This window comes from Typopeltis vanoorti, chromosome 12 (genome assembly GCF_054136105.1).
Source record: "Typopeltis vanoorti isolate ZY-2024b chromosome 12, IOZ_Tvanoo_1.0, whole genome shotgun sequence".
NCBI classification, from domain to species: domain Eukaryota; kingdom Metazoa; phylum Arthropoda; class Arachnida; order Uropygi; family Thelyphonidae; genus Typopeltis; species Typopeltis vanoorti.
Genome location: NC_143560.1, coordinates 105,696,233 through 105,712,176, shown reverse-complemented (window position 1 = coordinate 105,712,176; position 15,944 = coordinate 105,696,233). Strand labels below are relative to the sequence as shown.

The 15,944-nt window shown below is 35.6% G+C and overlaps 1 protein-coding gene across 1 annotated transcript in view; it reads left to right on the top strand.

The window, feature by feature from the left end:
* LOC150101107 (laminin subunit alpha lam-3-like) overlaps window positions 1-15,944 on the top strand; it is a 789,889-nt gene that overhangs the window by 539,208 nt on the left and 234,737 nt on the right. The window contains exon 40 of the mRNA XM_090402236.1: window positions 2,668-2,784. Coding sequence (XP_090258362.1) covers window positions 2,668-2,784 — 117 coding nt within the window. The remainder of the gene's footprint in view (window positions 1-2,667; window positions 2,785-15,944) is intronic.

The window sequence follows — 15,944 nt, the reverse complement described above, 5'->3', positions numbered from 1 at the left end:
GATTCACAGATGCAGCTTTGTTGGCAAGATTGGTTTCACTTTTTATAGATCTTCTGTATGTGAGCTCTACTCCAGTCATCTGGAGTTCAACCCTCTGGCTATGCCTTTTGAATTATGCAGTGTGGCCACTGTAAAACTTCATATTTGAGAATTTTTTGTTGATTATCATCCATTCTAGCTGTGTCCACACTCCATGATTTTTTATTGCCTTTTCTACCTCAAGTATTGATGCATACTCTTGACTGCATTTTTTTTTTTTTAATGTTCCTGCAACATTTGAAAGTAATTACAGCTTTCATGTGATGGCTATCATCATCCCTGATCCTTTTATGATACTCTTTCTGCCATTTCTAAGCTTTTCGATAGACTCCAGAAGAGTTTTTCACTTTCCTTATAGTTATCTTTTATGTTATTACTGAAGTCTCCCAAAGTTTTCAGAAATTTTAAATATATTTTGTTTTTTTTTCCTTGAGTGCATCATTAACTTCTTGAACACCCATGTAATTTTTAATTTTCTAACCTTACAGACAACTTTGTTACATGCCTCTCTGGCTGAATCAATGTTTTTTCAGTTATCTGCCATGGAATCTCCAAGGTTTTGGTTCTTGGATTCATTTTTTCTTCAATAATATTCATGTATTTGAGTCTCTACATTTTGAAAACTGCTTAACTTTGAAAATTTCTTCAACACTTTTCTTTTTCAATATGATATTCAATTTTATTCTGCTCAAAACTAAATGGTGTCACTTGCTATTTCTAATCCTCTGTATACTTGTGTCTTTAATTTGCATGAATATACTGCTGTCAACAATAACAATCAATAAGATTTGTTTCTTGTGTCATCTTTCCATGTGAATTTGTGCAAATCTTTATGCTGTAACATGTTAATAAGAATTAGTCCATATCCTGTATATGGTCTCCAGCAAGTACTTATTCTTGTTTGCTTTTTTTGTCCAATTTTTCCAAAACATTTCTATATGTCTGGTAATCATTTACTACTCTGCTTTTTAGATATTCAACAAGGACCAACTTTTCTTTTTTTTTTCTTTGTGTCAACTATCTTTTCTAATAAAAAATTACTTCATTACTTAGCTAGAACCTTCTGTGGGACCATAGGCACAAATAAGTCTCAATGTACAATTCCTCATTCTGATATTTGATAACTCTACTTGATACTGTCTGCCATTTAAGGTTATCTTCATATAAATACTATAGCTACTCTACTGCAGTGCATAACTTGACATTTTCTAACATTGAACTGATAGCCATTTTCACATGCCCACAATTCCAACCTGTTTAATAATTCTGCGAGTTCTGCATGTCAGTCATATTTCTGATTACCCTGCCTGGCTTTGCATCACTAAGAAACTGTCAAATCCTTTTCTATGTCATTAAGTTACTGATTGAATAATGGTAGACCAAGGACTGTTCAGAGAAATACACCACTGGTCACATTTCATTTTGCAGATTCCCATTTCTCATACACCAGTTTTTGGTATTTGTCAGTCAGCTATCCTCTCTCTCACCAAGCTAATATTTTATAATTTAATATCATATCCTCCAAGTTATATAACTACTTTCCATGCTATATCCTGACAAAACCCATAGCAAAGTCCAAAAATATAATGACATATCCATACCCTTTTCAAACTTAGTCATGAAATTGTTATAAAAAAAGGTGGCAAGTTACTGAAATGTGACCTTCCCTTAGTACAACTTGGCTGTTTAGTGCATGTAGATTCTATAACTGAATGATAAAACTAATGTTAAAAACTATTGCTAAAAAAAATCAGAGATCTTTTATCACGTTGTACTTGAGTACAACTACCATAGTATTAAATTAAAAATGATTTGAATGAATTCTTGGACTAGCTGTTTTACCATACTCAAATGAGGTCATGGTCTTCTTCTTCGTGATCTATTATAACCTAGTCTCCCAGGTTTCAAGGAGATAAAGAAGCTGTGGAAAGGGTGCAATGAAGAATTACAAAATTATATTGGGATTATGGGATTTAGATTATGAGGATATATTGCAAGTATGTGGATTACAGGTGCTCGTTAACAGGAGAAAGAGGGGTGACATGATAGAAGTCTATAAATTTCTGAATGGGTATTATAGGATATTGTCTGAAGAAATTTTTTGTTATATGGAAGATGGGAAGAAAACACGGTGGCATCCATGGAAGTTGTTTGTTCCCAGTCAATAAAAAGGAGTAAGAGAGCTAAGTTTTCTCTCACAGAGCAGCAAGTGAGTGGAATAGATTGTCTTTAGAGGTAGTGAGTGCATCTAGTATGAATGAATTTAAGGGAAGATATGAGATCTCAGATGATGATAATAATATTACATATGCTGTTATAATACAATAATAATAGTGATGAAAGATCTTCAGATCTCATTCTACAAATTATATATCATTAGGTTTACTTGAATGAGGCATAACTATAATGATTTAACATGTAAACATAATAATAATCCAGATAAAAATGCAATACATATATCACTATTATATTTTGCTTAATATTTAAAATGTTTCATTATATTTTTTACATTTATATTACTCAATTTTATTTGTATATAAATAATATATATATATATATATATATATATTTGCTTTTCATTTTCTCATCATTATTTCACTAAATCCTCATCATTCAAACTTTACACAGGACACAGTTGGAGGAATACAAGAGCTAGCAGATGCTACCAACAAGACATTAAAGGATGCTGCTAATTTACTTCACAAAGCGAGGACAGCAGTTATTGATGCTACAGTGAAATTTGAAGTGAGTTTCAAATAACATGAAAAATGCAGTTTTTAGAAGATTTTCATTAACTTGACGTCCCCCCCCCAGTTTTGTGTTCCCTTTCCATTTTCCCGTCATTATTTTACTAAATCCTCATCATCAAGTTTTCTGATATTATAGCTTCAAGGGGTATTCAGGCTACTATGACAGCACTACATTATTAAGTTTACATTATTATTAATCTCCTATCAACAAATTTCCTCCAAATTAATCTGTTACTTGTAAGCATTCCAATATTGCCATATCTAATATGGCAATATTGGATACTTCTGATTGAATCAATCTACCTAAACCTTTACATATATCACTATTATATTTTGCTTAATATTTAAAATGTTTCATTATATTTTTTACATTTATATTACTCAATTTTCTTCCTTCCTCTGAGTCTTTTTCCTGTGTCTTGGCATCATACACCTGTTACTTTAACCTGTCTTCTCCCAATTCTGTTTATATGACTTTACCACCTTAAATTATCCTTGCTCACACATTCTTGAATTCTAAAAATGTCAAGTTCTTTCCTAGTGTCTTCATTTTTAATATGATTCTACCATTGATACCATCTGTGCAATCTCTTAATTTTTCTCAGAACTCTCCTATCTGTGATCTCTAATCTTTGATGAAGTACTTTATTTCTAATCCAACTCTTAGATCTATAACTTAAAACTTGGAACAGTATCTTGTATACTTGTTAGTTCAGTGTTTTAGCTAATTTCTCTCTTATTCCATATAAATTTATACAGCTTGCTCCCACCATACCAGCTTTCCGTATTCTGTTATCTATGTAATTTACTATCATCACTAAAAACTGTGCCTAAATACCTCAAATTTGATATCTCTGATTCTAATATCAGGTTTCAAGTCACTTTCTTTCATGATGCAGCACAAATAATGTAGATCCTTGTCTTACACCTCATTTGACATCAAACTATTTTGCTGCATTTCCTTCAGTTTTAACTGCTGACATATAATTTAAATAAATATGTATTGCCCTGTTTAATGTTTCATTTACCCTATACAATTGTAGAGTTGGAAAAACATTTCTCTGAACACATTGTCATATACCTTTTCCAGATATACAAAACCTTAGTACATTTACTTGGTATATTCTGCAATTTCTCAAGTATTTGTCATGAAGTAAAAATCTTATATTGACAACATCTATTTGGCCTAAACCCAGCTAGTTTTTCTCAGAGTTTCTCTTCCACAATTTTTCTCGGCCTCTTCTCGAGTATATATTAAAGATACAAAGAAATTATATATTTTCAGGACTGGGACAACTCTATATAGAAGCTGATCACTACACATCATTTGCCTTAGTATCCATAATATAAAACACATATCCCTTACAGTTATGTATAATGCTATGCATTATGGGAAGGATCACTACCCAGAATGGTTTCGACCTTTATGGAAGTCTCATCGGTGGGAGCCAGACCCAGAGATGATATTAAGGTTGAGGTAATGCTGAAGTCATAATTTCTTATATGAGTAGCCAAAAGGTGTCAAACCTTATTATTAAAATGCTCTGGATTAGAGATCGTTGTTGGAAGTTTTTCCACTTGAGTATACTATAAATTAGATACCAAGAAATTATATACTTGGTTCAATCCTTTATCCAAGTGTAATCCTTTATCTGACACCTTTTGGCTACTCGTGTAAGAAATTATGACTTCAGCATTACTTCAACCTTAGTATCGCCTCTGGGTCTGGCTCCCACTGATGAAACCTCAATAAAGGTCGAAACTGGTCTGGGTAATGACCCTTCCCATAATGCATAGCATTATCTATCTTCTCGAGTATGTTTGCATAAATCTTCCCTGAAACTTTTAGCAGACAAATTCCTCTGTAATTCACATTTAGCTGTATTACAATTTTTTTATAGATAGGAACTATGTGACCTGTACTCCAGTCTTCTGGAATTCGACCTTCTGACTAGGCCCCTCTGAAAAATATGTTGGAGTTATGCAATGTAGCCAGTGCAAAACTTTTATGCCTCCATATTTGAAATTTGGTCGAATATCATCTGCTAGAGCTGCCTTTCCATATTTCAAGTTTTTGATAGCTTTTTGGTCTTAATGTGTACTGCAAGCCGACACACACAGGCTGTTACATGCATTTTGCCTCATCACACCATATTTCACAAAAATTAAGCATTATGCATATGCTGAAGAACAGGGCAACCTCTATCGTAAGAGATGACAAAATATTAACAGATGAATTAGATTTTATTCTTCAAACATTAACAAACAATGGATATCTGAAAAAAATAACAAAAATAATACTTTTCTCCAATCCCTCTCCACAGCAAATCCAAGAAACTTATGATAGGACTTTTATTTCCATTTCTTTTGCTAGCACACTTTCACAAAAAATTGCCAACCTCCTAAGGTCTCATATCATTAGAATTGCCTTCAAACCAATAAGCAATATGTTACACTCACCAAAAGACAAGAATCCTTTCAGTAAACACCCTGGAGTTTACAACATTCCTTGTTCTTGCAGCCTGAATTACATCGGACAAACTTCTAGAAGTCTAGAAATAAGACAAAAGGAGCACGTCAGAGACATAAACAACAACAGTGAGGAGAGTTCTGGTTTATCTTTCCATTTTTGCAACACTAACCACAACATTGATGGGATAAAAGTGCTGTGCCATACATAGAAGATGACTACAGCTTCTGCAACATAAAAAAGCTGCAGTAGTTATCCGCTCACAAGGCACCCTGAATAGAAACCAAGGGATGATCCTTTGTGATATCTGGAAATCACTCATAAGATCCTTCAACACATCAGAGTTTAACTTCACAGCCAATTATAAGACGCACCTGCTTAACAATGACTAAGTGCTAGCATCCACGTTCCATGTATTTGTGTAACGGTTCCTATGAATTTGATAATTTTTCATCTTTTAGTTATGTATTGATTCGTAACCTAAGCTCATTTTGTTTTAAGCTGTTACAGGGTGTTCGGGATAAATTTGACATATTTATAATTAATTATATTTTTCCGTAAGTTACATGTATTAACACACACTTCTCTTCATTTAAAAGTTTGGACCCTTCTTCATTCATATACAAGATGTCAGAAAGGATGGATAGCTGGAACCCACCTGAATCATGGAAGAGAATAACTTGTATCATGATGATTCGTGCCTGCCATCAAAATAAGGATATTACAACTGCTGCCCAATGCTCCCTGAATACAGTAAAAACAATCAGGCATGAACTAGAGACTTGCAATGGTGACTACGAGGATGTAGCAAGAAGAAAGATCCCTAGCAGACGATCTGATTGCGTTCGTACAGCAGAATTCCTCGCAAATCTGCAGGAACAGGTGTTGAAGAACCCTGGCATTGGAATTCGGGCTTTGTTCGTGGAGTTGCTAACTGTAGTCAAGCCCTGGATAACAAGGGTAGCCAATGGTAGGCCGTATGTATGGCAGCAGGATTCGGCCCCTTGCCACACCTCTGGGAAAAGTCAAAAATGGTTGTCTGAAAATTTCTACGACTTCACCAGTCCAAATGTTTGGCCTCCAAACTCCCCTGACCTTAACCCCATGGATTATTTTGTATGGGGCGCAGTTGAAAAAGACACCAATCGCACTTCCAGTAATACAAAAGCCCAGTTAATGGATAAAATTAAAACAGTTTTTGCGGCCCTTCCCAGGGAGACTGTAGCATCAGCTTGTTTGAGGTTCCGCAGCAGAATTGAAGCTGTGATCGATGCTAATGGTGGTTATTTTGAGTAAATCTTGTTGATAGTATTGTAATTAACTCTGCCTGTAATGTTTTTTTGTCAATTCATTAAATTTAATAGATACAAAGAAGATTTTCTTTTTCCTTACGAAACTGTCAAATTTATCCCGAACACCCTGTATATGTATATTTATCAAACCCAGAAGAAGCCACCAGTTAATGTGATGAAACTAGTAGGTTAATAGTTGTATCAAATTTCCAACCAATTAAAATGTAATTTTTCTGTCATCTTATTTGAATAGTGATTACTTTGCTAGTGTGTATCATAAGTGGAGATATTGCAATGAGTGACAAAAACCGATGTGAGAAAAGAGGTAGTGAAATGGAGGTGTATGGAATATCATTCCAAGCGTTATGAGAAGACAAAATAGCCCCCTCCTTGCACAAAAGATGCCCTGTTGCATAAAAGATGATCCAAGAAAGAGGTAGAAAATTATAAGCTGATCAGTATCTCAGAAGTGGTGGTTAAGTTATTTGATGAGCTGGTCAAAGGCAAAATTCAAGAATGGATTGATTGGAGTATGGAGGCATCAAAGGACATCATACATGTGAGGCAGATCAAAGACTCTGGAGGAAGAGTATTAAGGAACGATGTGGATATAAGAAACAGATGGAGAATATACTTTGAAGGGCTTTTGAATGAAGAAAATGCAAGGACTCACAGAGAAGATGGGGAGCCATATGAAGGGATGATGCAGAACATTAGTGGAGTGGAAGTGAAGGAAGCCATAAAGAGGATGAAAAATGGAAAATCTATGGGCCCAGCGGAGGCATGGAAGGCACTGGGAGAAGAGAGAATTGACCTGCTGTGGGACCTGTTAATAAAAGTTTGTCAGCAGGAAAATATTATTATTATTATATCACACCTCCAGGGAGTCCAAAGACTCATCGAGGGAGGGCATCTACTCTACAACTCTTCGTCTCACTACTCCACCAACTTTCATCATAACACTAATGCCATCTACCGCCAACTACCACCACTAGTACTTTCACAGACAATCACAACATCCATGCCCACGGTAGGATTCGAACATGCAGCCTTTTGGCTGGAGAGCAGATACGCAAACCACTCGGTCAACTAGGCCAGCATGGTTATAAATATACTTGAGAAACAGAGGGAAAGTACTCATGTCCCCATCCACAAGAGTAAAGGGGTTGCCAAAGACTGTAGGAATTACAGAGGAATAAAGTTGATGTCCCACACAATGTAACTAGAGATGGTTCTTGATGGAAGACTGAGGAAGGAGGCAGAGATTGCAAAGGAGCAATTTGGCTTCATGCCTGGTCGATCGACGATAGATGCTAACTTTGGGTTATGACAGATGATGGAAAAGTTTCGAAAGAAGCAATGGGAGCTACATCTGGTTATTGATCTGGAGAAAGCATATGATAGAGTACCAAGGCAAGAAGTCTGGAGGTGTCTGAGGGAGAATAAGGTACCAGAGAAATATGTCAGGTTGGTGCAGGAGATGTAGAGAAATGTGAAGACAAGAGTTTGAACCTGCCTGGGAGAGACAGAAAGTTTTCCAGTGACAGCTGGCTTGCATCAAGGGTCAGCATTAAGTCCATTCCTGTTTATTATTGTGATGTAGATGGTAACGGATGAGGTGAGAGAAGATGTGCCTTGGACTATGTTGTATGCAGATGACATCGTGCTGTGTGCAGAATCAAAAGAAGAAGTGGCAGCTAAACTGGAAAGTACTGGAAGAGAGAGATATGAGACTGAGCAGAAATAAGACAGAGTATATGTGTTATACTTTAGATACTTAGGTTCAACAATGAAAGAGGATGGTGAGGCTGAGAAAGAAGTGGGATACAAGCAGGATGAAGAAACTAGAGAGAGATGGCTGGAGTGCTATGCGATAAGAGGGTGCCGATCAATCTAAAAGGCAAAATCTACAGAACAGTAGTGAGACCAGCTATGACATATGCTATGGAAACTGTGGCCCTGAGGAAAAATAACATCAGGAGGTAGCGAAGATGAGAAGGCTTAGGTGGATGTGTGGTGTGACCAGAAAGGATCGTCTGAGAAATGACTGTGTAAGGGGAATGGTGAAAGTTACGAACTTAGGAGCAAAGATACAGGAGGCAAGGTTGAGATGGTTTGTCATGTGATGAGGAGGAAGGATGAGTATGTGGGAAGAAAGGTCATGCAGATGGATGTGCAGGGGAGGAGGAAGCACGAACGGCCAAAGAAGAGCTGGGGGGAGATGGTGGAGGAGGACTTGAGGATGAAGAACTTGGATGTGGCTACAGCCCAAGACAGGAGGTTGTAGAGGAGACTCACCACAAACAGCGACCCTACTTAAGTGGGAAAAGCTGCAGAAGAAAGTTGATTGGAGTAAGGTATGTAAGAATGGTTGAGACAACACAGCTTTGTCAAGGCAGGTCTTGCTGTTATAATTTACTTTTTTAAATAACGAAACCTATGGTGCGATCATAATTAAAAGAAACACACGTATTAACCACAGTGAAAATTATTTAATTGTAAATATTTCATCCTAAGTATCTTAGGACATCATCAGTACAGTAGTTTTAAACAATAATAGGAATAACATACAGTTAGGGCACATGATTACAATAGAATCTCATTAAACGTGCTACAGTAGTACAAAAAAAAAAAAAAAATTATTTAACATAATTTTGTATGACAATTTCCCATACTTTAGGAATAGTAAGACCGTCGTTGCGGTTTAAGTTTGGTCTGTGTAGTAGGGCTTCAGAACTTTCTTTGTATAAACGTTCATGTTTATATAAAGATCTATTATGTAAAAGTTTAGACTTTTCCCAATGGATCCTATGGTTTGGATTCTCAATTCCTTGTTGAGAGAGGCCAGATTTCATTGGTTTAAAAAGATGAATGTAGTCTTGATGTTCCGAGATGCGTTTCTGAACAGACCTACCTGTCTGTCCAAAGTAAGACAATTTGCATGAGCATGGAATTTCATAAATGCCAGGCAACATCAAAGGTGAGAGTTTTTCCTTAGGAGAAGGTAACAAGTTGTAAATTTGTTTGATAGGTTTGTAAGTAGTGGCAAAATTGTATTTCTTCATAATTTTAGAAAGACGTTCTGAGATGCCTTAACGTAAGGTATGGGAATCCTATGGACTTCTTCCTGTCTGGTTTGATGTGTGGAGAAGTGACAACTGATGATTTTTTTGAGTTGTTTTAGGATTATATCCATTTAGGATGGCTGTATTTTTGATTACTTCTAATTCCTGGTTTAGATTCTTCAGAGGAGCAGAATTTGTGTGCTCTGGAAACTAGTGATTTAGTAATGCCAGATTTCTGAGATGGATGATGAGCAGAAGAATTGTGAATGTAGCGACCTGAGAATGTAGGTTTGCGAAAGACAGATGTGGTGATGGAACAGTCTTCTTTTCTTTGGATATGTAAATCCAAAAAGGAGATACCCTGTGGAGATTCTTTTCCTAACGTAAAGTTGATGCGATGATGAAGAAGGTTAATTTTATTTAGAAACAGTTGTAATTCATGTTTGGGATGATCCTAGAGTGCAAATACTTCGTCGACATATCTTAATCAAATTTTTGGTTTGGGTTCAAAAGTGAATATTTTTTCCTCAAGATGTTCTAGAAACAAGTTTGCTAGGTTTGGTGATAAAGGAGATCCCATTGCTGTTCCTTCTTCTTGCTTGTAAATTTGACCTTTCCAGGTGAAGTAACCTGATGCAATAACAAACTTGAACAATTCAACTATATCAGATGGAAATTTTTGAGTTAGTAATTCTATTGTTTCTTTATGGGGAATGTTTGTGAAGAGGGAGACGATGTCGAAGCTGATTAACAAGTCAGTTTTTGATAGTTGAATGTCTTTAATTTTTGTGTGAAACTCAGTAGAATTTTTGATTGAAGAAACTGAGTGGCCTATGTGAGGGCAGAGAAGGTTAGATAAGAATCTTGATAACTTGTATGTTGGACAGCTGAAATTATTGTTTAAAACTAATGTACTGATGATGTCCTAAGATACTTAGGATGAAATATTTACAATTAAATAATTTTCACTGTGGTTAATACGTGTATTTCTTTTAATTATAATTTACTTTGCTTACTATAATAAAGTGATAACTGAGTTAGGCAAAGAAAATTGCTATATCATTATATTGCTGGAATATTGCACAGACACTTGAAATAATGACACTGAATGATCTTATAAAAATTGGAACAAAATGGCTTGGATATGACGCTGTTAGCATTATTTTAAGAAGATGCTGATGGTGAGATATGTAGTAGTAGTGGTTTTTTATTTTAATTGTTGCTCCCACCCATGAAAGGTTATTTTTATCCTATAGTACATTTTGTACTCTGGGTAGGCTCAGGATTTTTTTTTTCTATTTTTATCAATTTTATATATTATTTTGTATTTTTAATTTATTTTTTGCATAGTCTGGAAACACTGCTCTAGAGACCAAACATGGAACTTCAAGCCACTGCAGGGTGGTAATCTCACACCAAGCAATGAAATTCATCTCCCACCTAAAAAGTATGGAGGAAAAGAATCAGGAAAAATTAGGTGACTGTTGGTATGCTGCAGGGCTCTTCTGTACTTGTGCCAATACTATTTAATTTGTACATGATATGTTGTGATATATGATAAATAATATAGGAAAATATCCAGTTGTTTACTCATGATGCAAAACTGTGAAGGACATTTGTTAATAAACATGATGTAAAAATTGTGCAGGATGATTTAAATAGACTCATGCCGTGGGCAAAGGATAATGGTTACCAATTATGTATTTTGTGATGAAAAGATTACTAGCTGTATATTACATTTAATGGACTGCAGGAGATTGATGAGGCTGTGATGGTGGATGAGGAGTTGATGTTTAGGTAGCATATTGCAGAAGTGGACAGGATACCTCATATGATCACTTGGGTAAGGAAGTTATTATTTCTCTTTTTATAGCTTTGATATAGCTACCTCTAGACTATTGTGCACAGATTTAATTGATTGCATTTTCAAGGATGGGTAAGTGGTGGGGACAACCCAGAGGCGAGTGATCAAAATAGCTATAGCTTTATAGAATGTTCCCTATAATAATAAATTGAAGATTTGTGGATTACAAAAAACTGGCAAAGAAGATATACAATAGAAACATAAAAGAGATTTTATAGGATGGATGTAGAATAAGTTTTTCACTTCATGATAATTAGATAGGAAGTTAGTAATGATGTAAATTTTTCATGTAGTACTATCATATCCTGTACACCCCTTGAGGGTACATGTCAGGAATTTGATGATGACGACTTCATGATAAGAAAAGAGGAAATGAGGGGTTATTCTTGGAAATTGTGTAGGAGGATAGTTGGCAAGATTTCTTGAGTGGCGAATGAACGGAATAGGTTGCTCAAGGTAGACATGAGTTCTTTTCCAGTGAATAAGTTTAAAGCAAAGTATGATAATTACTGTGAGAATAATATAGAAAGTTTTTCCACTTGGTTATACTATCAATTAAAGATGCCAAGAAATTATATTCTTGGTTTAATCCTTTATCCAAGTGTAAGTAAACAAAGTTTGTGCATGAAGTAACTTCATGACTGAGCAACTCGTACACAGAGGCTAATGACTTCATCACTTTCCTTAGTATTCCATACTTGTCTGTATATGAGTTGTACAGTCGTGAAGTTACTTCACGCACAAACTTTGTTTGCTTCCACTTGAATAAAGGTTAAACCAAGAATATAATTTCTTGGCATCTTTAATTTATAGTATTACCAAGTGGAAAATCTTTCAAAATCTATCTCTAATCTAGAGTATTTCAGTAATAAGGTGAGACATCATTTGGCTACTTTTATATAGAAATATGGCTTCTACATTACTTCAATTTTGGTATCACTTCTGGATCTACTGAAAGATCCAAAAGCTGAGATTGTTCCTGAATACTATACTGAATACTCTGTGCTTAACTCTACAACTGACTGCTACAACACTCTGACATTGACATTCTTTCCATTAAAAAAAAAGTAAAATTTGGTATAAAGAAATCTTTAATGTCTCTCGTCGCAAACTTCCACAGTTGGGTACTGAAACAACAATTTGTTTCATAACCTATTGAAGTTCCAAGGATGCCTTAACTGGAGGGATCTTGCTTGGAGAATTGCATATGGTTGCCTTCCAGTCAATACCTTCAAATGGAGGTACTTTAACATTGAAGATCCAATCTGTGACATCTGTTACAGACTGGAAACAGTAGAACATGCAATCTACAGCTGCCCTCTTGCCCTGCATATTTGGAACAGATTATGTAATGTGGTTGTCAAAGTCCAGCATGCTAAAATGATTGTACTATTAAAAAGAATTGGATTAGATGGTAAAGACATCAGGATCATTGAAAACTTATATTGGAACCAAAAGGCATCTGTTCAAGTTGATGACATTATTACAGACTCCATTAACATCAAATGAGGAGTAAGGCAAGGATGTGTGCTGTCACCTCTTCTTTTTAAGATCTACTCAGAAGCCATATTTCAAAAAGTTTTTGAAGGAAGAAAGGAAGGGATTAGTGTAAATGGTGAAATCAGCAGTAACATCCAATATGCCGATGATACAGCTCTTCTGGCTGACAATATTCAGGATCTTCAAAATCTTTTGGAACTAATAAATGAAGAGAGTGAAAAAATGGGATTAAAAATAAATATCACCAAAACTAAATTCATGGTCATAAGTAAGAAACCAATTCTTAATTTAGCACTTTCTTTAAATAGGAAACAAATAGAAAGAATGGCAAAGTTTAAATATCTCAGATGCTGGTTAAATGAAGATTGCAATCCAGAAATGGAAATAAAAGTTAGAATTGAAATGGCAAGAAAATATTTTCTCTTGATGAAATCAACACTGTGTAACCGCAGTTTAAACTTAGAGTACGTATGGTCTGTACTGCTGTATGGTGCAGAAACTTGGACCTTAAAAACAACATCAATAAAAAGACTTGAAGCTTTTGAGATGTGGTTATACAGACGAATGTTAAAAATCCCATGGACAGCAAAAATGTCCAATCAGGAAGTACTGGAACAAATGGGGAAATCACGTGAACTTTTAGATACCATAAAAAGAAGGAAAACTACATATCTTGGTCACCTACTTCATAATGAAAAATATAAGATACTTCAACTGATTATAAAAGGGAAGATAAATGGAAGAGGACAAGGAAGACGAAGAAAATCTTGGCTGGCAGACATCAGACAGTGGACTGGTATGAACTCTGAGAGACTGCTCAGAGTAGCTGAGAATCGCTCAAAATTTGCCAAGGTGGTCGCCGACCTCCGATAGGAGATGGCACTCAAAGAAGATGAAGATGTAATGTGGTGGGCATTCCATTACTTACAACAGAACAGGTTAATTTTTTGCAGTACCCACCACCTGTCAGCAATGGAAAGAGAATTTTGAATTCATTTTTATAATTAATGAATTAAAATACCATTTATGGAAGGTTAGAAAGAAACATGAATTTCAAAACCAGCAATATAACATCCAAATGCTTTATAATATTGTACTTTGGAAATTTTATTGTTCATTAAATTTTTGTACTTAGAAAGAAGCATTCTAGGAAGCATTAAATTTTTGACTAGGTGGTGTAGACCAGAGCTTCTTAAACTGTGGGTTGTGACCCCAAATGGGATCGTATAACCGAATGTGGGGGTCACAAAAAATTTGGAAACAGTAAAAGGTTTCTGAACGCACAGCAACCAAAAATTAATTCAGATTCGAGGGTATTGTTTGTAATTCTTTACATAAATGGTAAAATTATATGGATACCAAAGAATTATTTTAAAATAAATTTCTTTATGATTTATTATCAGTAAATGTTTAATTTATATACCTATTTTATATATCTATATACCTGGGGTCGCGTAAAAATTTCTCAGGTGAAAAGGGGTCACGAGTGGAAAAAGTTTAAGCGCTGGTGTAGACCACCCATATTATGCAGTATTCACCAGGGGTGGGGTATAAAGTTCTGTCTATTTTTGCTATGAGAGTTTTTTAAATAATTCCATCATTCAATATCAATTGCAGGGATGTCTGCAGAGCAGTCCTGAGCAGAGAAGGCCAACTCAAGGCAGTTATCAGATAAGGCTAACCACCTTGATATCAATCATCTTTGCGCTTTAGTTTCAATTGGTCTTTTGGTCGTTCATCTACATGAGATTGTTGAAAAAGGAAAACTGACAGCCTTTGGCTACATGATGATATAAAAGAAGCCAAGGCCTTCTCTCTCTCTCTCTCTCTCTCTCTCTATCTGTCTTTTCTTTCTCCTAATACTATTAGGCTCACTTGCACTACTCTAGGCCTATGACAAGCACCTCTTTACTTTTTCACCTTAATAAAGATCGAAACTGGTCTGGGTAGTGATCCTTCCCATAATGCATAGCATTATACGTCTGTAAGGATATGTGCTTTGCATTATAGGATACTAAGGCAAGTAATGTGAAGTCATTAGCTTCTATATATGAGTTACCCAGTCCTGAAGTTACTTCAGGTGCAAACTTTGTGTGCTTACACTTGGATAAAGGATTAAACCAAGAATATAATTTCTGGCATCTTTAATTTATTGTGAGAATAATGGTTGGTGTGGGACCTCTTTGAAGGATGCATTGAGTCTGCAGACTCCATGCATATGCTCGTATAATAATAATCCTGAAACACTTACCTTCTGCTACATCACTTTCTGTTAAATCTAATAAACCCAAACTCTGAGTTATCAACTGATGAAATTTTTCATTATATAGAAGGTAGGGAGAGGCAAGAGGACATCCAGGGAAGTTACGTTTGTGTGCAGTTAAGAAAGGAGTGAGAGCTAGATTTTTCTCTCACAACAGTGAGTGATTGGAACAATTTGCATGTTGAAGTGGCAATTGCATTCAGTGTGAATGAGATTAAGAGAAGGTATGACATCTGATGCTGGTGATCTATGTCCTCTCTCTCTGTAATTGACTTCTTGGAAGTTTCTAATTAGCTTAATACAAGGGCTGTTCGATAAGTCCATGCAAAGTCTAAGAGATGGTGCCACCAGTACATATCGAGGTTATTTTTAGTTGCTGGCAACTGTTGGAGGATCACACACTAAGTTTCAGTCAGATAGATCTATTACTCTGTGTTTGGCATTCATTTGAATCGATCAAGTACCGTGATTTGTGAAAAATGGATGAGAAAGAATTTCGTGTAATGATTAAACATTACTTTTTGAAAGGCAAAACAGCTCAGGAAACTAAAGCTAAGCTTGTTAAACATTATGGTGAGACTGCACCTTTGATTAGAACGGTTTATAAGTGGTTTAGTAACTTTCGAAGTAGCCATATGAGCACAAGTAACACTGAACATTCTGGATGCCCTGTTGAGGTCACTACTCCAGAAATTATTGAA